General features: G+C 44.3%; 1 protein-coding gene across 3 annotated transcripts in view; it reads left to right on the forward strand.

Moving 5' to 3' along the window:
- The window catches only part of SDAD1 (SDA1 domain containing 1), a 120,216-nt gene that overhangs the window by 42,787 nt on the left and 52,790 nt on the right, over positions 1-24,639 (forward strand). For all 3 annotated transcript variants that reach the window (XM_077276237.1, XM_077276244.1, XM_077276253.1), the window contains exons 10-13: positions 7-76; positions 10,641-10,744; positions 20,535-20,592; positions 23,054-23,112. In XM_077276237.1, coding sequence (XP_077132352.1) covers positions 7-76; positions 10,641-10,744; positions 20,535-20,592; positions 23,054-23,112 — 291 coding nt within the window. The remainder of the gene's footprint in view (positions 1-6; positions 77-10,640; positions 10,745-20,534; positions 20,593-23,053; positions 23,113-24,639) is intronic.

Here is a 24,639-nt window from a genome sequence, read left to right on the forward strand (position 1 = left end):
TTTCAGCAACATAAAAAAAAGAGACGACCAGAGGTTTTCAACTTTTCAGCGATTCATCTGGTGCATGACCCACAAGGTAATTAAATGTATAGTCCATGTTACAAAAACAACAATTTTCCATTTCAATCTTTTTAAGTTAGAAGTTGTCTAACGACTTTAGTCATATTGTAGTTAGTTATTTGTATTAGTGTATATCCATAAAAGAACTAAGTGTAGAAAATACACTAGATATACAAATACTAGAATACAATAGACATACCATATATACTCGAGTATAAGCCGAGGATTTCAGCCCATTTTTTTAGGTTGAAATTGCCCCTCTCGGCTTATACTCGAGTCATACCCAGGGGTCGGCAGGGGAGGGGGAGCGGCAGCTGTCTAATAATACTCACCTGCTCACTGCGTGGTCCCTGCAGGTCCCTGGTTCTCCGGGTGCCGGCAGCTTCTTCCTGTATTGAGCGGTCACATGGTACCGCTCATTACAGTAATGAATATGGACCCGACTCCACTCCCATAGGGTGTGGAGCTGCATATTCATTACTGTAATAAGCGGTACCATGTGACCGCTCAATACAGGAAGAAGCTGCCGGCGCCCGGAGAAACAGGGACTGTACCGCGCCAGGAGCAGGTGAGTATAACGCAGTGCACGATATTCACCTGTTCCCCGTTCCACTGTTGGCGCCGCTGTGTCTTCTGCGTCCTCTGGAGTGACGCTAAGGTCAGAGGGCGTGGTGACGCGATTAGTGTGCCCGCAACCCTCTGCCTGAACGTCAGTGCAGAGAACGGGGAAGACACAGCGGCGGCTGTCGATGGAAAGCGGACCGGTGAATATAGCAAGTGCCTGAGAGGTGAGTATGCCATTTTTTTTTTTATTATTGCAGCAACAGCATATGGGGTAAATATCTGTATGGAGCATCTTATGGGGCCATGTGCTGCGTTATATGGGGCAAATATCTGTATAGGGCCATGTGCAGCGTTATTTGGGGCAAATATCTGTATGGGGCCATGTGCAGCGTTATATGGGGCAAATATCTGTATGGGGCCATGTGCAGTGTTATATGGGGCAAATATCTGTATGGGGCCATGTGCAGCGTTATATGGGGCAAATATCTCTATGGGGCCATGTGCAGCATTATATGGGGCAAATGTCTCTCTGGAGCATCTTATGGGGCCATAATCAGCATTTTTGGAGCATTATATGGGGCAAACGTCTGTATGGAGCATCTTATGGGGTCATAATCAACATTTGTGCAGCATTATATGGGGCTCCTGATTCAATATGGATATTCAAAAACACTTAACCTACTGATGTCTCAATTAATTTTACATTTATTGGTATCTATTTTTATTTTTGAAATTTTCCAGTAGCTGCTGCATTTTCCACCCTAGGCTTATACTAGAGTCATTAAGTTTTCCCAGTTTTTTGTGGCAAAATTAGGGGTCTCGGCTTATACTCGGGTCGGCTTATACTTGAGTATATACGGTAAATTCATTAAGTTCAGTTTTTCTCAATTATAAAGTTAGTGTTCACAAGGTCTCTGCTATTGATGACCAGTGATGAGCGAATGTACTCGTGTGCTAGCCGAATGTCTTTGGCGTGCTCGAAAAATTTGTTTGAGTCCCCGGGACTGCATGTCTCTCGGCTATTCAACACCCGAAACACATGTAGGGATTACATAACAAACAGGCAGTGAAATATTTTATTCACAAAAAGAATCAGCTGCGATCCCTGGCTGTAATGTCTGTATACTTTTTTTTGCTTCCTCCCCTGTCCAGGAGCTGTGGTACACAGCAGGGGCACCTTTATAAGATCATCTCAGCACAGGGACATTTTATTTAAACATCCAATTGTGGAGTTTATTTTTATTCCTAGATCTATCGATTAAAATATACTTTTGGTCATGACACAACCTCTTTTAAGTGCAATTATGAAAAATCATCCATTCCTTAAGAGGTTAGTAATCTAGTTGACCACTTTGAACCATGTCTAGTGTATTTTTTTTTTTTCTGTATACAATATCAGGGCAAATGTTGCATTTTTACAGGAAGTTGCGACGAAAAAAAACTTATGTTCATACATTCATAGTTGCTGAAAGAGATCTAGTAGACAAGCTTGGAGACGTAATTGACTTATAATTGATTTAATCTTCCTCCTGTTTGTGGGGGCTATTTTTGCTGTCGAACTTGACTTCAACAGAAACCATTGCAATGCAGATATGATAGACACCATAAACAAAGCAATGATGCAACTGGTCACTTTTGTATAGAAAAACTCAATATAATCTTTATTAATAATAATTTAAAAACACATCATCACATCAAACCAAATTTGGGAAAAAGGGTGAATATTGGAGCACCTTATACACTCTGTGTGTTACATAGGTGACGGACGTCCATGTCCGGACTCAGAACCCACCACTAGGTATATACACTCACTGGCCACTTTATTAGGTACACCTGTCCAACTTCTTGTTAACACTTAATTTCTAATCAGCCAATCACATGGCGGCAACTCAGTGCATTTAGGCATGTAGACATGGTCAAGACAATCTCCTGCAGTTCAAACCGAGCATCAGTATGGGGAAGAAAGGTGATTTGAGTGCCTTTGAACGTGGCATGGTTGTTGGTGCCAGAAGGGCTGGTCTGAGTATTTCAGAAACTGCTGATCTACTGGGATTTTCACGCACAACCATCTCTAGGGTTTACAGAGAATGGTCCGAAAAAGAAAAAAAATCCAGTGAGCGGCAGTTCTGTGGGCGGAAATGCCTTGTTGATGCCAGAGGTCAGAGGAGAATGGGCAGACTGGTTCGAGCTGATAGAAAGGCAACAGTGACTCAAATCGCCACCCGTTACAACCAAGGTAGGCCTAAGAGCATCTCTGAACGCACAGTGCGTCGAACTTTGAGGCAGATGGGCTACAGCAGCAGAAGACCACACCGGGTACCACTCCTTTCAGCTAAGAACAGGAAACTGAGGCTACAATTTGTACAAGCTCATCGAAATTGGACAGTAGAAGATTGGAAAAACGTTGCTTGGTCTGATGAGTCTCGATTTCTGCTGCGACATTCGGATGGTAGGGTCAGAATTTGGCGTAAACAACATGAAAGCATGGATCCATCCTGCCTTGTATGGAGCATCTTTGGGATGTGCAGCCGACAAATCTGCGGCAACTGTGTGATGCCATCATGTCAATATGGACCAAAATCTCTGAGGAATGCTTCCAGCACCTTGTTGAATCTATGCCACGAAGAATTGAGGCAGTTCTGAAGGCAAAAGGGGGTCCAACCCGTTACTAGCATGGTGTACCTAATAAAGTGGCCGGTGAGTGTATATAGCTGTGTACATGGTCCAACAATGTGGACTTTAGCAGGCGTTTTTACTTCAATAGTATTGATACCGATCACCGGTTAACATAAGTACACACTGCTAACATTACCATATAACACATGCCCCCCCCCCCAGAGAGTTACCACCAAAAGGTCATAAACAAGCCGAAAAAATCAGCTGAAATCATTACCTCTGTAGCGGGGGTATCACGGTGAGGCTGTAATCCGGGCAATGGCGTCTGCCCCAACGCACGTTTCGGACCTAATCCTTTTTCAAGGGGCCTGGCTGCAATACCTCGCATTGATCTTTAAATAGTATCCTTCCCGCGTGTACGGTGACGTCATCACCGGAAGTTGCGCGCCCGGCCCGGAAATGACGCGCCACGTCGTCCAGGTAACCACAGCAAGCAGCGGGCATCGGCGTCACAGGGAGGGAAGGTCATATGACCAAACCCCCCATACAGATACCGATAACCCGCGGCTACCATGGCACCCAGACGGCGAGCGCGTACAGAGCAGGGAGCGCAACTATCTGTACAAGATGGACAATTGCCCAATATTAATTATGACTCTTAAAAATATATAAATATATAATTAAAACAAGACAAAACTAGGAACATGGGGAACAAATGGCTGATGGGAGACAAAAGGCTGGATATTATACCTCCTATAACCGGCATATCCCAGCATGGAACTAACAGACCACTAGTATATATCTATTACACATAAGAGGTTTTCACATAACAGGCAGATAGTTTATACAGATAATATTATATATCACATCTTTTAGACCTATATCGAATATTCATAATTATCACATCTGATAAGCTACTGCCCCTCAATCAGTGCCACCATAATACCACTAAAAATATTGACCATCAGTCAAAAATATATAGTCCATTATTTGCTTTATAGCGGCATCCATCTTCTCATACTACTTTATAAATTTCTCCATCTGTCATATCAGGAAATATTCCATGCCGATGCACTGTTCCTCATATTCCACCATGTCTCCCCGATCAGAAATAACTAAGATAAATGTGATATAAAAACAAGTTAAAATATGTACACACAGAATGGATAATGCTCCATATACAGAGAGCAATGCTCAGAGAAACGGGGTGAAACTAAGGTTCTCATTAAGTCCAGATGGATGGACTGTGCCCAATGTCCATATCCACCTGGACTCTACCTGAGCTAACTTCCTGAACATCCCACCACCACGAATGTTAGTATTGAGCATATCAATGCCTCTTACCCGAAATTGACTACTATCACAATTATGGAACCTACGAAAGTGTCGAGGGATCGTTTTTAATAGTGTCTCATCCTCTGCAGCAACCGCTGCCTCGATCCCTAACACATGCTCCCGAATTCTGATCTTTAATTGTCGGGTAGTCATACCCACGTAGATCATATCACATGGGCAGACACCATAATAAATTACGTTTCTGCTGGTACACGTAATATTTGTTTTAATACTGAATTCCCTAGAGCCTTCCTGATTTTTAAATTTGTCCGTTCGATCCATATTAGGACAGGCCACGCACTGGCCACATGGGGTACTCCCACAACGTCTCTTAAACTGATCCAAAAAAGTGGTTGCTGGCTCACCCGTATAGTGGCTATGGACCAGTCTATCCCTCAGATTTCTAGATCTTCTAGCTGTAATCACAGCCCTATCTGGGATAAATCTAGAAATCACTGGGTCGGCCTTTAATATATGCCATGACCTATCAAGAATTTTCCTCATTTTCGGGAAGTGTGAGTGGAAATTGGTGATAAATCTCACATCACCATTTCTTTTGGGTTGTCGAATACCATACAGTAACTCATTTCTAGAGGAACCCTTAGCACGATTATATGCTTTCTTAATCATGCGGTTGCTGAAGCCCCGCTCCTTCAGGCGTTGTTTGAGTTCTTCAGCCTGTTTGTAAAAATCACCATCTGTGGAGCATAGCCTCCGCAACCGCAAAAATTGTCCGGTGGGGACCGACTGAATCATGTGTCTAGGATGGGAGGATGTTGCGTGTAGCAACATATTAGTAGAGGTGGGCTTCCGGTAAATATCCGTCTGTATCTCACCCCTCCCATCTTTCTTAAGTGTAACGTCAAGAAACTCCAAAGTTAAGGAGTCACACTTATATGTAATAAAGATATTCTGGTCATTGTTATTTAGTGATCTCATAAAAGTATGTAGATCATCACATGACCCCTGCCAGATCAGAAAGATGTCGTCGATGTACCGGGTCCAAGATAGGACCCGGCACATCGGCGACGACTGATCCGGCAGGGAGAGGTCTCTCTCCCACAGCCCCAGGAACAGGTTGGCGTAAGCCGGGGCAAAGGAAGCCCCCATGGCTGTTCCCTGGAGCTGCAGGAAGAAAGACCCCTTAAACACAAAAAAATTATGTGTTAGTGTGAACTGTAATAACTCAATGACCAAATCTCTAATATTACCTGGTAGATTAGACGTTGAGAGGAAAAACTTCACTGCACGGACCCCATCAACATGTCTGATACTGGTGTAGAGGGACTCGACGTCCCCCGTCACCAGTACCATATCTTCCTCTAAACACAAACCATCAACCTGTCTCAACAATTCCCCTGTGTCTTTCAAAAAAGATGGCAAACCTTCTACTAGCGGTTGAAGCTTAGAATCGATCCATCTATTTATATGTTCGAGATAATTTCCTCGCCCAGAGATAATGGGGCGACCCGGGGGCGTCTGCGCGTCCTTATGTAATTTTGGCAACAAATAGAAGGTGGGGACAATAGGATCTGATACAATTAAAGCATCTGCCAACTCCTTTGTAATTGTTCCCATATCTTTAGCCCCACCGATAATAGTCCGTAGTTGTGTAGAAAAGGCCGACAAGGGGTTGAACGTGAGTTTTTTATAGCATGTGGCATTGCCCAATTGGCGAAATGCCTCTCTTTAAACCGGCCGACAAGGGGGGGAACGTGGTAGTATGGCCTAAGTCCCTATACGAAAGAGAGGCATTTCGCCCATTATCTCTGGGCGAGGAAATTATCTCGAACATATAAATAGATGGATCGATTCTAAGCTTCAACCGCTAGTAGAAGGTTTGCCATCTTTTTTGAAAGACACAGGGGAATTGTTGAGACAGGTTGATGGTTTGTGTTTAGAGGAAGATATGGTACTGGTGACGGGGGACGTCGAGTCCCTCTACACCAGTATCAGACATGTTGATGGGGTCCGTGCAGTGAAGTTTTTCCTCTCAACGTCTAATCTACCAGGTAATATTAGAGATTTGGTCATTGAGTTATTACAGTTCACACTAACACATAATTTTTTTGTGTTTAAGGGGTCTTTCTTCCTGCAGCTCCAGGGAACAGCCATGGGGGCTTCCTTTGCCCCGGCTTACGCCAACCTGTTCCTGGGGCTGTGGGAGAGAGACCTCTCCCTGCCGGATCAGTCGTCGCCGATGTGCCGGGTCCTATCTTGGACCCGGTACATCGACGACATCTTTCTGATCTGGCAGGGGTCATGTGATGATCTACATACTTTTATGAGATCACTAAATAACAATGACCAGAATATCTTTATTACATATAAGTGTGACTCCTTAACTTTGGAGTTTCTTGACGTTACACTTAAGAAAGATGGGAGGGGTGAGATACAGACGGATATTTACCGGAAGCCCACCTCTACTAATATGTTGCTACACGCAACATCCTCCCATCCTAGACACATGATTCAGTCGGTCCCCACCGGACAATTTTTGCGGTTGCGGAGGCTATGCTCCACAGATGGTGATTTTTACAAACAGGCTGAAGAACTCAAACAACGCCTGAAGGAGCGGGGCTTCAGCAACCGCATGATTAAGAAAGCATATAATCGTGCTAAGGGTTCCTCTAGAAATGAGTTACTGTATGGTATTCGACAACCCAAAAGAAATGGTGATGTGAGATTTATCACCAATTTCCACTCACACTTCCCGAAAATGAGGAAAATTCTTGATAGGTCATGGCATATATTAAAGGCCGACCCAGTGATTTCTAGATTTATCCCAGATAGGGCTGTGATTACAGCTAGAAGATCTAGAAATCTGAGGGATAGACTGGTCCATAGCCACTATACGGGTGAGCCAGCAACCACTTTTTTGGATCAGTTTAAGAGACGTTGTGGGAGTACCCCATGTGGCCAGTGCGTGGCCTGTCCTAATATGGATCGAACGGACAAATTTAAAAATCAGGAAGGCTCTAGGGAATTCAGTATTAAAACAAATATTACGTGTACCAGCAGAAACGTAATTTATTATGGTGTCTGCCCATGTGATATGATCTACGTGGGTATGACTACCCGACAATTAAAGATCAGAATTCGGGAGCATGTGTTAGGGATCGAGGCAGCGGTTGCTGCAGAGGATGAGACACTATTAAAAACGATCCCTCGACACTTTCGTAGGTTCCATAATTGTGATAGTAGTCAATTTCGGGTAAGAGGCATTGATATGCTCAATACTAACATTCGTGGTGGTGGGATGTTCAGGAAGTTAGCTCAGGTAGAGTCCAGGTGGATATGGACATTGGGCACAGTCCATCCATCTGGACTTAATGAGAACCTTAGTTTCACCCCGTTTCTCTGAGCATTGCTCTCTGTATATGGAGCATTATCCATTCTGTGTGTACATATTTTAACTTGTTTTTATATCACATTTATCTTAGTTATTTCTGATCGGGGAGACATGGTGGAATATGAGGAACGGTGCATCGGCATGGAATATTTCCTGATATGACAGATGGAGAAATTTATAAAGTAGTATGAGAAGATGGATGCCGCTATAAAGCAAATAATGGACTATATATTTTTGACTGATGGTCAATATTTTTAGTGGTATTATGGTGGCACTGATTGAGGGGCAGTAGCTTATCAGATGTGATAATTATGAATATTCGATATAGGTCTAAAAGATGTGATATATAATATTATCTGTATAAACTATCTGCCTGTTATGTGAAAACCTCTTATGTGTAATAGATATATACTAGTGGTCTGTTAGTTCCATGCTGGGATATGCCGGTTATAGGAGGTATAATATCCAGCCTTTTGTCTCCCATCAGCCATTTGTTCCCCATGTTCCTAGTTTTGTCTTGTTTTAATTATATATTTATATATTTTTAAGAGTCATAATTAATATTGGGCAATTGTCCATCTTGTACAGATAGTTGCGCTCCCTGCTCTGTACGCGCTCGCCGTCTGGGTGCCATGGTAGCCGCGGGTTATCGGTATCTGTATGGGGGGTTTGGTCATATGACCTTCCCTCCCTGTGACGCCGATGCCCGCTGCTTGCTGTGGTTACCTGGACGACGTGGCGCGTCATTTCCGGTGCCGGGCGCGCAACTTCCGGTGATGACGTCACCGTACACGCGGGAAGGATACTATTTAAAGATCAATGCGAGGTATTGCAGCCAGGCCCCTTGAAAAAGGATTAGGTCCGAAACGTGCGTTGGGGCAGACGCCATTGCCCGGATTACAGCCTCACCGTGATACCCCCGCTACAGAGGTAATGATTTCAGCTGATTTTTTCGGCTTGTTTATGACCTTTTGGTGGTAACTCTCTGGGGGGGGGGGCATGTGTTATATGGTAATGTTAGCAGTGTGTACTTATGTTAACCGGTGATCGGTATCAATACTATTGAAGTAAAAACGCCTGCTAAAGTCCACATTGTTGGACCATGTACACAGCTATATACACTCACCGGCCACTTTATTAGGTACACCATGCTAGTAACGGGTTGGACCCCCTTTTGCCTTCAGAACTGCCTCAATTCTTCGTGGCATAGATTCAACAAGGTGCTGGAAGCATTCCTCAGAGATTTTGGTCCATATTGACATGATGGCATCACACAGTTGCCGCAGATTTGTCGGCTGCACATCCCAAAGATGCTCCATACAAGGCAGGATGGATCCATGCTTTCATGTTGTTTACGCCAAATTCTGACCCTACCATCCGAATGTCGCAGCAGAAATCGAGACTCATCAGACCAAGCAACGTTTTTCCAATCTTCTACTGTCCAATTTCGATGAGCTTGTACAAATTGTAGCCTCAGTTTCCTGTTCTTAGCTGAAAGGAGTGGTACCCGGTGTGGTCTTCTGCTGCTGTAGCCCATCTGCCTCAAAGTTCGACGCACTGTGCGTTCAGAGATGCTCTTAGGCCTACCTTGGTTGTAACGGGTGGCGATTTGAGTCACTGTTGCCTTTCTATCAGCTCGAACCAGTCTGCCCATTCTCCTCTGACCTCTGGCATCAACAAGGCATTTCCGCCCACAGAACTGCCGCTCACTGGATTTTTTTTCTTTTTCGGACCATTCTCTGTAAACCCTAGAGATGGTTGTGCGTGAAAATCCCAGTAGATCAGCAGTTTCTGAAATACTCAGACCAGCCCTTCTGGCACCAACAACCATGCCACGTTCAAAGGCACTCAAATCACCTTTCTTCCCCATACTGATGCTCGGTTTGAACTGCAGGAGATTGTCTTGACCATGTCTACATGCCTAAATGCACTGAGTTGCCGCCATGTGATTGGCTGATGAGAAATTAAGTGTTAACAAGAAGTTGGACAGGTGTACCTAATAAAGTGGCCAGTGAGTGTATATACCTAGTGGTGGGTTCTGAGTCCGGACATGGACGTCCGTCACCTATGTAACACACAGAGTGTATAAGGTGCTCCAATATTCACCCTTTTTCCCAAATTTGGTTTGATGTGATGATGTGTTTTTAAATTATTATTAATAAAGATTATATTGAGTTTTTCTATACAAAAGTGACCAGTTGCATCATTGCTTTGTTTATGGTGTCTATGTATGATATTGATGATGGGTCTATTAGTCCTAAAAGACACATGATTATGGGTAATTTACTACGGTTTATTATGCTCATGTGTCTTGGTCGTGTTTGTTATATATGGTTCAATGCAGATATGAGCAGAGCCAAGTAGAGCATCTTAAAGGGTTCGTATTTTCACACGCTCACCTCTTCATTTCCAGATGACTGAGCCGCTACCCTAAAGTGTCAGTTTTGCCTTTTCTACATCGATTCAGCCAGTCCGCTTCAGAGCGGCACTTAAAGCTTTATGGAAAACACCTTGCAAGCCTATTTCAAAATCTTAGTTTTTTTTATAATAGAAGATTTTTAATTAGGGGTAAATTGCAAAATTGCTTGTTTTTGTAAGACCCTTGCAATTTTACCCATTTTGATAAGCTGAAATAACTCCTTTAAGTGCAAAAGATCTTTATTGAGGCGTTAATGAAACAAAAAAAAAAAACTTTGTTTAAATTTTCCTCCAGATTTTGCAGAAAAACTTTTGAAAGAGTTGGAAAAATCCAAAGAACGATTTGAAGTTAAGATGATGTTTATGGACCTCATCTCCAGGCTGGTTGGAATCCATGAGGTGGGTTGCTGTTTATGCTGGTTTGTTAAAGAAGGATTTTCATGCTACTTTTACAATTCACAAAAATCTGTCGGAGGAACACTGAATGCCTTTTAACCCCTTCCCGACCTTTGACGCCACGTAGGCGTCATGAAAGTCGGTGCCAATCCGACCCATGACGCCTATGTGGCGTCATGGAATGATCGCGTCCCTGCAGATCGGGTGAAAGGGTTAACTCCAATTTCACCCGATCTGCAGGGACAGGGGGAGTGGTACTTCAGCCCAGGGGGGGTGGCTTCACCCCCCCGTGGCTACGATCACTCTGATTAGCTGTTGAAAGTGAAACAGCCAATCAGAGCGATTTGTAATATTTCACTATGAAAACTGGTGAAATATTACAATGATGCTGCAATATCATTGGCCATGGCTGGAAAACCTAATCTGTCCCCCCCCCACACCCACTAGTCTCCTCCCCAGTCCTCCGTTATGTGGTCCGCCCCCCTAGGTCGTTCTGCCCGCTCCCCCGTCGTCCTGTCCGCTCCCCCCGTGCTCCGATGCCACCCCCCCGTGCTCAGATCACCCCCCCCCCCCCTCATACTTACCGAGCCTCCGGGCGTCCGTCCGTCTTCTCCATGGGCGCCGCCATCTTCCAAAATGGCGGGCGCATGCGCAGTGCGCCCGCCGAATCGGCCGGCAGATTCGTCCCAGGTATATTTTGATCACTGCGATATAACCTATCACAGTGATCAAAATAAAAAAAAATTGTAAATGACCCCCCCCTTTATCACCCCCATAGGTAGGGACAATAATAAAAAAAAGAAAATATTTTTTTTTCTTTTTCCACTAGGGTTAGGGGTAGGGTTAGGGGTAGGGTTAGGGCATGTGCACACAGTGGGGATTTGGCTGCGGATCCGCAGCGGATTGGTCGCGGATCCGCAACGGATTGGCCGCTGCAAATTCGTAGCAGTTTTCCATCAGGTTTACAGTACCATGTACACCTATGGAAAACCAAATCCGCTGTGCCCATGGTGCGGAAAATACCGTGCGGAAACGCTGTGTTGTATTTTCTGCAGCATGTCAATTTTGTGCGGATTCTGCAGCGTTTTACACCTGTTGCTCAATAGGAATCCGCAGGTGAAATCCGCACAAAAAAACACTGGAAATCCGCTGTAAATCCGCAGGTAAAACGCAGTGCCTTTTACCTGCGGATTTTTCAAAAATGGTGCGGAAAAATCTCACACGAATCCGCAACGTGGGCACATAGCCTTAGGGTTAGGGTTGGAATTAGGGCTAGGGTTGGAAATAGGGTTAAGATTAGGCTTGTGGTTAGGGTTACGGATAGGGTTAGGGGTGTGTTGGGGTTACAGTTGTGGTTAGGGTTGGGATTAGGGTTAGGGTTGGGATTGGGGTTAGGATTAGGGTTAGGGTTGGGAATAGGGTTACGGGTGTGTTGGGGTTAGGGTTGTGGTTAGGGGTGTGTTGGGGTTAGGGTTGTGATTAGGGTTATGGCTACAGTTGGGATTAGGGTTAGGGGTGTGTTGGGGTTAGTGTTGAAGTTAGAATTGAGGGGTTTCCACTGTTTAGGCACATCAGGGGTCTCCAAGCGCAACATGGCACCACCATTGATTCCAGCCAATCTTGCGTTCAAAAAGTCAAATGGTGCTCCCTCCCTTCCAAGCCCCGACGTGTGCCCAAACAGTGGTTTACCCCCACATATGGGGTACCAGCGTACTCAGGACAAACTGGGCAACAACTATTGGGGTCCAATTTCTCCTGTTACCCTTGTGAAAATAAAAAATTGCTTGCTAAAACATCTTTTTTGAGGAAAAAAAAATGATTTTTTATTTTCACGGCTCTGCGTTGTAAACTTCTGTGAAGCACTTGGGGGTTGAACGTGCTCACCACACATCTAGATAAGTTCCTTGGGGGGTCTAGTTTCCAAAATGGGGTCACTTGTGGGGGGTTTCTACTCTATAGGCACATCAGGGGCTCTGCAAATGCAACGTGACGCCCGCAGACCATGCCATCAAAGTCTGCATTTCAAATGTCACCACTTCCCTTCCGAGCCCTGACGTGCGCCCAAACAGTGGTTTACCCCCACATATGGGGTATCAGTGTACTCACAACAAACTGGGCAACAAATATTGGGGTCCAATTTCTCCTGTTACCCTTGTGAAAATAAAAAATTGCTTGCTAAAACATCTTTTTTGAGGAAAGAAAAATGATTTTTTATTTTCACGGCTCTGCGTTGTAAATTTCTGTGAAGCACTTGGGGGTTGAACGTGCTCACCACACATCTAGATAAGTTCCTTGGGGGTCTAGTTTCCAAAATGGGGTCACTTGTGGGGGGTTTCTACTGTTTAGGCACATCAGGGGCTCTGCAAACGTAACATGATGCCCGCAGACCATTCCATCAAAGTCTGCATTCTAAATCGTCACTACTTCCCTTCCGAGCCCCGGCATGTGCCCAAACCGTGGTTTACCCCCACATATGGGGTATCGGCGTACTCAGAAGAAACTGGACAACAACTTTTGGGGTCAAATTTCTCCTGTTACCCTTGGGAAAATTAAAAAATTCTGGGCTAAAAAAATATTTTTGAGGAAAGAAAACACATTTATTATTTTCACGGCTCTGCGTTATAAACTTCTGTGAAGCACCTGGGGGTTTAAAGTGCTCACCACACATCTAGATTAGTTCCTTGGGTGGTCTAGTTTCCAAAATGGGATCACTTGTGGGGGAGCTTCAATGTTTAGGCACACAGGGGCTCTCCAAACCTGACATGGTGTCCGCTAGCGATGGAGATGATTTTTCATTCAAAAAGTCAAATGGCACTCCTTCCCTTCCGAGCCTTACTATGTGCCCAAACAGTGGTTTACCCCCACATGTGAGGTATCGGTGTACTCAGGAGAAATTGCTCAACAAATTTTAGGATCCATTTTATCCTGTTGCCCATGTGAAAATGAAAAAATTGAGGCTAAAATAATTTTTTTGCGAAAAAAAAGTACACTTTCATTTTTACGGATTAGTTTGTGAAGCACCTGGGGGTTTAAAGTGCTCACTATGCTTCTAGATAAGTTCCTTGGGGGGTCTAGTTTCCAAAATGGGGTCACTTGTGGGGGAGCTCCAATGTTTAGGAACCAGGGGGCTCTCCAAAGCCAAATGGTGTCCGCTAAAGATTGGAGCCAATTTTTCATTCAAAAAGTCAAATGGCGCTCCTTCCCTTCCGAGCCCTGCCGTGCGCCCAAACAGTGGTTTACCCCCACATATGAGGTATCAGCGTACTCGGGACAAATTGGACAACAAAGTTCATGGTCCAGTTTCTCCTTTTACCCTTGGGAAAATAAAAAAATTGTTGCTAAAAGATCATTTTTGTGACTAAAAAGTTAAATGTTAATTTTTTCCTTCCATGTTGCTTCTGCTGCTGTGAAACACCTGAAGGGTTAATAAACTTCTTGAATGTGGTTTTGAGCACCTTGAGGGGTGCAGTTTTTAGAATGGTGTCACTTTTGGGTATTTTCAGCCATATAGAACCCTCAAACTGACTTCAAATGTGAGGTGGTCCCTAAAAAAAATGGTTTTGTAAATTTTGTTGTAAAAATGAGAAATCACTGGTCAAATTTTAACCTTTATAACTTCCTAGCAAAAAAAAAATTTGTTTCCAAAAATGTGCTGATGTAAAGTAGACATGTGGGAAATGTTATTTATTAACTATTTTGTGTCACATAACTCTCTGGTTTAACAGAATAAAAATTCAAAATGTGAAAATTGCGAAATTTTCTAAATGTTCGCCAAATATCTGTTTTTTTCACAAATAAACTCAGAAATTATCTACCTAAATTTACCACTAACATGAAGCCCAATATGTCACGAAAAAACATTCTCAGAATCGCTAGGATCCGTTGAAGCGTTCCTGAGTTATTACCTCATAAAGGGACACTGGTCAGAATTGCAAAAAATGGCCAGGTCATTAAGGTCAAAATAGGCTGGGTCATGAAGGGGTTAAGCAGTTGCACACAGACAATTTTTCGTCATTCAGCCATCAAAAAATTGGTCCAGCTGTTTGGGACCCATCTCAAAGAGCCTCACTTGTGAGCCACTCTGGTGCACCCGATACATTCATTTCACATGTGACTATTACAGAAATGCAAAATAACGTCTGAGGACAATATATGGCTAGAATTTTGGCACAATAGCCTTGTAAAGATTTTCTAATTCTTGCTACAACAAATCTTCTCTGAACCTGCCATTTAAAATATGAGCCACTTTTTGGAGTGACCATGTGGCAGGTTGAGATGGTTAGTTGCCTGAATATAAAACATTCATGACCATGGTCTTCCTAGTGAGAGATGGTCTCTGCAGCATCTCTATTTTTTGATTGTCAGAACGGTTGCCATTTTTGGTTTGGTTGCCAAATTTGACGACGCCTTTCTACATAGACTACAGATGACAACCTTTTATTAAAAAAAAATAAAAAATAAAAAAATTAAATCTAACATTTATTTATTAAAACTTTTTAGTCATTTTTTTTTTAAACTCAAATAGATTTTTATTAAGTATAAGATCACAATAAACATCTTACTACAAAACAGGGATTTTGAGAAGATTTCCCCCCCCCCTTCTCCCCTTTTAGCCAGCTCATGCTCTTCCCTTAGCATATCGTATACCGGCATATACTTTAGTATTATATGATGACTCCTACTGTCTCCTTATAAACAAACATTCCAACAGAAAAAAAAAAAAAACCTCCCAGAACATTCAACATTCTTCCCTCATCCCTGCCCTACCCCAATTCCAGCCAGTTTATCATAAAACTACACTTTCCCTCTTTTCTGGTAAACTCCCTTTTCTAGAGTAATAACATGTTTCACATATTGAAGGTATTTTCCTCTTGAAGGTGGATCCATTTATTCAGTTTCTTGCTGTGACCTTCCGAGCCATGTACAATAGTCTAGCAATTGCCATCTTCAAATTGTTATCTACTCTTATCTCCTCTACATATCCCAACAAACACACCACCGGTTGTCTTGGGACCACGCATCTATAAGCCCCCTATTCCACTGATAATCACCAACCAGAAAGCAGCCAACCTCGGACACGTCCAGAGCATGTGAAGCAGTCCAGCATTGTCATTCCTACACCTAGGGCATTCCGAGTCAGACCGCAATCCGGCCTTGTACAAAACATCTGGAGATCGATACACTCTGTGAAGGATATAAAGCTGAGACAGTCTATATGGTTCTTTCAGTGACCGTTTTGGTATCCATTCTAACACAGACATCAATGTTTCATCCTCTAAATGGGCCAATTCTCTTTCCCATTTAGTTCTAGCACCAATCGGGAAACCCAGTAAATGAGTATGTAGTAGGTCTGTGTACAAGGTGGAAATAACCCCTCTCGTTGCCCCCTCTCCACACACATACTCCAACACTAAATCACCTTGAATTTTAAAACAGTCTCTCCTGTTCTGAGCATTAAACGCATGTCTCACCTGTGCATATTGCTATCCCCCAGAAGCCCTAATACCAAACTCCGATTGTAGCTGGGAAAAGGATTTCAGCTCTCGCCGCTCTAGAACCTGATAGACATATCGTATCCCCCTGGCCTGCCATTCTGGTAAACATCCCATTGCCATAAACTCCGTTAACAGCAGGGAGAACCTGGTAAGACAGGTGACTCCACAAATTTGTCTAACTCTTCCCCATAATTTATATATCAGGAATAGTGTTGGATAGATTTTCCCAAGTGCCCCCAGAGACCCATCTTCCAAGCACTGTACCGCAGGACATCTTGTCGTCACCCTCTCTATCAGCTGTTGTACCATGCTGGGAGACTCCTCATGCTCCCAGCCCTTTAAGTGCTGGCACTGAGCCGCCAGGAAGTATATTTCAGGGTTAGGCAAAGCCAAACCTCCTTCATCCTTAGGTCTCTGAAGCGTCTCCAACCTAATACGGGGATGCTGCTTCCCCCACACCAAATTCCTAAATAAGGAGTTAATCAGCTTAAATTTCCCACGTGGTATCCAAATAGATGAGTTATGGAGAACATACATTATCTTAGGCATGAGAATCATTTTAATAAGATTGACTCGGCCCACCACTGACAAGTGCAATTTAGACCGGGCCCCTACTTTTGCCTTAAGAACCCCTAACACGGGAGTAAAATTCATATGCAAGTAATCTGTAATCGGCATAGAGATCCATATCCCCAAATATTTGAATTGATCAGCCACTTTTAAGTCTGCCTCCCTCCGCGACATCTCCCACCTCATCCCCTATGTCATCTACCTTAAAGGGACACGGTCACCCCCTCCAGCCGTTATAAACTAAAAGAGCCACCTTGTGCAGCAGTAATGCTGCAGTCTAACAAGGTGACTCTTTTAGTTTTTGTTGGTGTTATTCCCACAATAAAGGTATTTATAAAGTAGCTCAAATACCTCTTTGTACCTGGAGTCGGGTCTGAAGCCTCCTCTTTGAAGCGCCCAACCGCCGTCAGTCATCTCTTCTGTGTTGATTTTCGCTGCCCCCTCAGCGCTGTTATTGTCTGAAATCCTGCGCCTGCGCTCTGCTCTTCTGCCTTGCGCAGGCGCATAGAGCATTTGCCGTCCTAGCGCTGGTGCCGGGTTCCGTTCTGCACCTGTGCGGGCAGTGCGTCCACCCTGTTACTGAATCCCCGCCCCGCACTGTGTTATGCATTATGCACAGTGTGGGGCTGGGATTCCTGGGCATGCGCACTGCGCTTGTCAGACGCTCCCCAGGTCCCCCTCCTTCCAGCGTTGTTCTGTGCAGCTGTTCCAAACGCCGGCAAGGATACCTGTATATTCCGGCAACGCTGAAAGGCGGGGGACCTGGGGAGCGTCTGACAAGCGCAGTGCGCATGCCCAGGAATCACAGCCCCACACTGTGCATAATGCATAACACAGTGCGGGGCGGGGATTCAGTAACAGGGTGGACGCACTGCCCGCACAGGCGCAGAACGGAACCCGGCACCAGCGCTAGGACGGCAAATGCTCTATGCGCCTGCGCAAGGCAGAAGAGCAGAGCGCAGGATTTCAGACAATAACAGTGCTGAGGGGGCTGCGAAAATCAACACGGAAGAGATGACTGACGGCGGTTGGGCGCTTCAAAGAGGAGGCTTCAGACCTGACTCCAGGTACAAAGAGAGGTATTTGAGCTACTTTATAAATACCTTTATTGTGGGAATAACACCAACAAAAACTAAGTCACCTTGTTAGACTGCAGCATTACTGCTGCACAAGGTGGCTCTTTTCGTTTATAACGGCTGGAGGGGGTGACAGTGTCCCTTTAAACAGAGTTGATTTATTCCAATGTATCCTCCACCCCGACAATGCTCCAAATCTTTCGATAAGCCGAATAGCATTTCCCAATGAGCTATGTGGATCGCTCAAGAACAGCAGTATATCATCCGTGTATAACGCTATCTTTTCTTCAATTGACCCATACTTAAACCCAGATAACTTCAATAGACTGCCTAATCTTGGCTGCCAACGGCTCAACCGCCAAAGCAAACAGGTGAGGGGGAGAGTTGGCACCCCTGTCTCGTCCCTCTATGTAACTTAATCGTACGAGAAAACTCTCCATTCACCCTAACTCTAGCCACTGGCTGCTCATACAGCAGTTTGACCCAGGACACAAATTGTGGACCATAGCTCAGACAGTGTAACAAGTGCCACAAATACCCCCAATCTACACTGTCGAAAGCCTTATGGGCGTCTAAGGATGCAATAACTCTCTGGCCACAGTTATCAGCACTCAGCTGTACATTCATAAAAAGCCTTCTTAAATTAATTGCCGTAGACCTGTCGGGCATAAAGCCGGACTGATCCGGATGTATTAATTTAGAGAACACCTGACAGTCTGGTTGCCAACACCCCGGCCAGAAGCTTGACATCCGTTGTAAGCAATGAAATTGGTCGGTATGACTCAGGATAAGTCACGTAGTATATTGCCCAGCCACGTAGTATATTGCCCAGCCACGTAGTATATTGCCCAGCCACATAGTATATAGCACAGTCCACATAGTATATAGCAATGTGGGCACCATATCCCTGTTAAAAAAAAGAATTAAAATAAATAATAGTTATATACTCACCCTCCGTCGGCCCCCGGATCCAGCCCAGGCGTTTACCGATGCTCCTCGCTACGCTCCTGTCCCAAGAGTGCATTGCGGTCCCACGAGATGATGACATAGCGGTCTCGCGAGACCGCAATGCATGGACCGGTCACCGGAGCGTCGCGAGGAGCGGGAAAGGCCTGGGCTGGATCTGGGGGCCGACGAAGGGTGAGTACATAATGATTTTTTATTTTTTTTATTATTTTTAACATTAGATCTTTTTACTATTGATGCTATTGATAGGCAGCATCAATAGTAAAAAGTTGTTTACACAGGGTTAATAGCAGCATTAACGGAGTGCGTTACACCGCGGCATAACGCGGTCTGTTACCGCTGCCATTAACCCTGTGTGAGCGCTGACTGGAGGGGAATATGGAGTGGGCACTGACTGCAGGGGAGTATGGAGCGGCCATTTCGCCACCGGACTGTGCCCGTCGCTGATTGGTCGTGGCCGTTTTGCAGCGACCAATCAGCGACTTGGGATTTCCGTGACAGACAGATGGAAGTGACCCTTAGACAATTATACAGTAGATATATATATATATGTGTGTGTGGAAATGTAATGTTACATAACATCTCTAGAAGGTGAGCCTGTTCAGCAGCTATAAAGCCCCCTCCAGAGAACAGAGAAGGATAAGGCTTCTGTGCCCCATCTGCCCCCTGGCAGGACACCACAGCTCCATTCTGAAGACTGAGGTTTGGAGAAGTAAATGCAGGGAATCCTGAGAGGGGGCTGCTGTGTCTTGTCAGGGGGCAGGTTGGGCTCAGCACTCATGCTTCTCTGCAGGAGGTGAAGGGGGAAGGGGCACTCAACTCTGATCTTTTGATGATACAGATGGGTCAGAGTGACTCAGGACATAGCAGCTGCTGTGCTGACTGACGCTGTCAATGAGCACAGTAGCCGACTCAGTGAGGATGGTCGGCTGCAGGGACTGGACTAGAGCCTGTCAGACACCGTCCATACACTTAAACACAGGCTCAGACAACACTCACCGGGAGAGGGGGGCTGCTCCGTGACTCACTCCTGACTGTGACTACTGGAGAATACTGTAGTAAGGCGCTCAGCCGGGATTGGATGCTGGAAAGTCCCGCCCTCCTGTTGCTCAGCACTGGCTTCCTCTCCCAGCTGTCTGTCACAATGCTGACTCCTGCTGCTCCCTCCACACACAGCCCTCTAGTTTATGAAAATTCTGACCGCGCGCCCCTTACACCAGTGTGTGCGCTGTATCCCAGACAGCGTGAGTGGGCCCCCCCGTCTCGCCAGGGCCCCGGCACTTGCCCGGGTGCTGACGCCGGCCCTGACCTTACCCCTTGCCATTGACCTTAATGCCCGACTCGATTCACTTTTTAGTCATTAATTATATTTGTACATCTTTATTTTTTGAGGCGTCTGACTTGATCCAGCCATTTAGAACAAATATCTGCTAGTTTCGAATGCTATATCTACATCCTGATATGTATGTGTGTAGATATACGTAGTGTATTTGTTTGGAGTGAATATGTCCAATATGCTTGGTGTTGGAAGCATTGCTAATAAGTTACAAAGTTTTGTAGTCCGGCATAGATTTATACTGTTACGGTACTTATAATTTTTAAGTGCTTTCATAGATATTTGGATGGATCACCATAAATTGTTTTCTTTTGGTGGTAATTTTAATTATGACCAATTCTTTCTTACAGCTATTTCTTTTTAACTTCTACCCATTTATACAAAGATTTCTTCAACCTCATCAAAGAGGTAAGCCGTGTTATTTTATTGCCCAATACATATTATACAAATGGCAAAGCCTGCCATACAAATGCGACTAATGATCAGCCAACTGTTAAATCATATGACTTCATCATAATCTGTGGCTTATCCCTTTTGAAACTAAGAATCGATTATGTTGTGCTTTTGGCCATAAACCCTATGCCATTGCCGAAAACTGTCAAAATCAGTGGGTTTAGATTACCGTATTTAAAGTTGAAGCCTAACTTTTATGCTAGGATAGCTGTATACAAATTGATACATTTATTACACACCCATAGAGTATATAATATTGCTAGATTACCTAATTTGTCAGAGTGTACATAAAATTGTCTACCTTTAGCCCTTTGGCAACTGTTGCTCCACTTGTTGAGTGGAAGTGCACTATCACTGCATGGAGAGAGCTCAGGAGCTACCTCACTCCAGAGTGCTGTGTTGAATATTGGGCACTCGAGTGTTATTGAGCATGCTCGTGTGCTAACCGAGTGTCTTCAGCATGCTCGAAAAATATGTTCAAGTCCCCATGGCTGTTCGACAGCTGCAACACATGCGGGGATTGTCTGTTAAGCAATCCCTGCATATGTTGCAGCTGTCGAACAGCTTCGAGACATGCGGGTGCAGGGACTCAAACATATTATTTGAGCACGCCGAAGTCTCTCGGCTATCACCCGAGCATGCTCAGATAACGCCTTATCCAAGCACGTTCGCTCATCACTACTCAAGAGTAACTGCTACAGTGGGAGCAAGCGTGACATTTGAGACCTCCGCCATGGTGAAGGTCACTCCAGTGCTTATCAGCAGGCTACGTGGGTCAGTGGTTTGCTATGGGTGTACTAGAGGCCTCTGTGTCAACCATTGTATTAAGGTACCGTCACACGAAGCGACGCTGCAGCGATAGCGACAACGATGCCGATCGCTGCAGCGTCGCTGTTTGATCGCTGGAGAGCTGTCACACAGACCGCTCTCCAGCGACCAACGATGCCGAGGTCCCCGGGTAACCAGGGTAAACATCGGGTTGCTAGGCGCAGGGCCGCGCTTAGTAACCCGATGTTTACCCTGGTTACCAGCGTAAAAGTAAAAAAAACAAACAGTACATGCTCACCTGCGCGTCCCCCAGCGTCTGCTTCCTGACACTGACTGAGCTCCGACCCTAACAGCAGAGCGGTGACGTCACCGCTGTGCTTTCACTTTCACTTTAGGGCCGGCGCTCAGTAAGTGTCAGGAAGCAGACGCTGGGGGACGCGCAGGTGAGCATGTACTGTTTGTTTTTTTTACTTTTACGCTGGTAACCAGGGTAAACATCGGGTTACTAAGCGCGGCCCTGCGCTTGGTAACCCGATGTTTACCCTGGTTACCAGTGTAAAACATCGCTGGTATCGTTGCTTTTGCTTTCAAACACAACGATACACAGCGATCGGACGACCAAATAAAGTTCTGGACTTTATTCAGCGACCAGCGACATCACAGCAGGATCCTGATCGCTGCTGCGTGTCAAACGAAACGATATCGCTAGCCAGGACGCTGCAACGTCACGGATCGCTAGCGATGTCGTTTCGTGTGAAGGTACCTTTACTACTATGAATTCATTCCTGTGGGTGGTCTTCATCACAGACAAGTAATTCTACAATAGGCTGCAATGATAGTTTTGCATAGCTTATCAAGAGATAATACATTCAAGTTCTCTAAGGGGACTAAGTAAACCTGAATTAAACATTAAAAACTCTTATAGAATAAAAAACAAAACAAAAAGAATCTGCATCTAAATCAACACATTTTTCTTAAGCTGTGATTAGTGAAGTCTAAAAATAAAATTTAAAAAAAAAAATTGATATTCTGTGCAGAATTGTCAGAACTAATAAAATGTTTACATTTGTCCCATATGATAAACATCAAAACGGTTATAAAAATTGATAGTGGCAAATAAATCTGTTTCTTTGTTACTGGGGAAAAAAATGGAGCTAAAGGAGATCAGAAAGCAGTATGAACACCAAAATAGTATCAATAAAAACTACAGCTGATGCAGCCAGAAAACACCCTCCTACAACTCTAATGACCCAAAAATAAGTTATGTGTCTCAAAGAACCTAAGTACCGTATACGTTTGGTATCTTCATAATCATACTAGTCCATAGAGCAAAGTTACCTGGTCATTTTCATATTTTGCTTCGATTCCACCTCACTTGCACTTTTTTTTGCTGTTTTCAGTACATTTTATGTAGAGTGAATATTGTCATTTAAAATGACAACTTGTCCCGCAATAAAACAAGCCCTTATACAGCCATGTAGACTGAAAAATAAAAATACGTTTTAGTAGAAGAGGAGGAAAATATGAAACTGCGTGAATGAAAAACGGCCCAGTCCTTAAGGTGTTAAGGGAGGCTTCCAACTGTGAGGCATGGAGTCCATTGTCAAATCTTCCATTCTTTTCTAATTTCTTATTTTCTTTTAATTAGAGGTGACCAGAATCCTTTTGTTTGCTGCTCATGCTACCCATCATCTAGTTCCTCCAGAGGTAATTTTTGATTTTTCCCATAAGTGCAAATACGTGTTCATATTAGTAAGTGCAATATCTTTACCATATTTATTTAGCGAGACAAAACATCATTCCAGCTAGTCACTTGAAAATTGCTCTGAATTTTTCAAATTGTGCTTTTTTGTTTGTGTTGGACCAGCCAAAGTTCCTGCTCACACCAGTAACAGGAAGAATGACTGCTTTGGCTCATGCTGTACGTTGCCAATCGCTGTCCCTACTCCTGCTTCTTGGTTAGCAGACATGTCTCTAGCATCTATTGCCTTAACGTTAACAGACTTTAGAAAGATCCATGCAATTTTTTTGCTAGGCAAACAGATAAAGCAAAAATGATAACATGGGGCAGCACTTTTACAAGCCATCTGTGAATAGAAGCTTGGCAGCCGGGTTCATGGGTCAGATATAAGATTTACTCTGTCGTCTCATTGGGGGACACAGGACCATGGGTGTTATGCTGCTGTCCACTAGGAGGCGACACTATGCATAATCTGAAAAAGATTAACTGTGGCTCCTCCTCTGCAGTATATACCCCTGGACGGCGTCAGCTTTCTCCAGTTTTTGCTTAGTGTGCATAGGAAGCACACCTAAGATTTTTTTTTTTTTCTTACTCCGTTTTGTTAAGCTAGATTTTTTTTAAAATTTATTTTACTTGCTTATATAGTACCATCATATGCCTCAGTGCTTTACAGACATCATTGCTGTCTCCATTGGTGCTCACAATCTAAATTCCCTGTCAGTATGTCTTTGGAGTGAAGAAGGAAATCGGAGACTCCGGCAGAAATTCACACAAACACGGGGAGAACATACTAATTGCTAGAGTTGAGCGAATATGTTCGGAATCGGTCGCCGAATCAGAATTTGCCATATTCGTGCCATATTGTTACCCTATTTGTGCCGAATTTGTTTGACAATCGATTCCGAACATATTCCGTCATTTCTACTCCCATTGACTCCAATGACATTCGTCTGTTTGGCCAATATTGCAAATACAATATTCGCTGCCGGTCGTAATCGGAACCGAATTTTGAAAAATTCGCTCAACTGTAACAATTGCCCATGTACAGTACCCTTCATTAGTTTGGGCACACCAGTGAGTGCAACGGTTTTCTCTGTTCTTATTGGAATGTGCACATTGTAGATTCAGACCGAAGGCTGCAAAACCACAAAAGAACACCTGAAACAAAGAATTAAAGAAACACATGTGAAACTAACCAGAATGTGTTAAACCTTATTTGTTCAAAAGATACCTCTCCGATCGAGTTATTCAGGCCATGATCAGGGCAAGGAAGCCTTCTTCCTCTCGCATTTACAAACGTATATGGAAGACATTCTTCCTCTGGTGTGAAGCCAATCAGACCTCCCCCATGGTTTTTGCTGTACCATGCCTTTTTACAGTCAGGCCTTGAATCTGGCCTGTCCCTCAGTACCTTCAACGCTCAGTTGTCAGTACTGCCCGTTCAGCATGGAAGGGGTGGTGTGGGGGTGCTTTGCAAGTGACACTGTTGGCGA

Source organism: Ranitomeya variabilis, chromosome 1, assembly GCF_051348905.1.
Source record: "Ranitomeya variabilis isolate aRanVar5 chromosome 1, aRanVar5.hap1, whole genome shotgun sequence".
Classification (NCBI taxonomy): Eukaryota; Metazoa; Chordata; class Amphibia; order Anura; family Dendrobatidae; genus Ranitomeya; species Ranitomeya variabilis.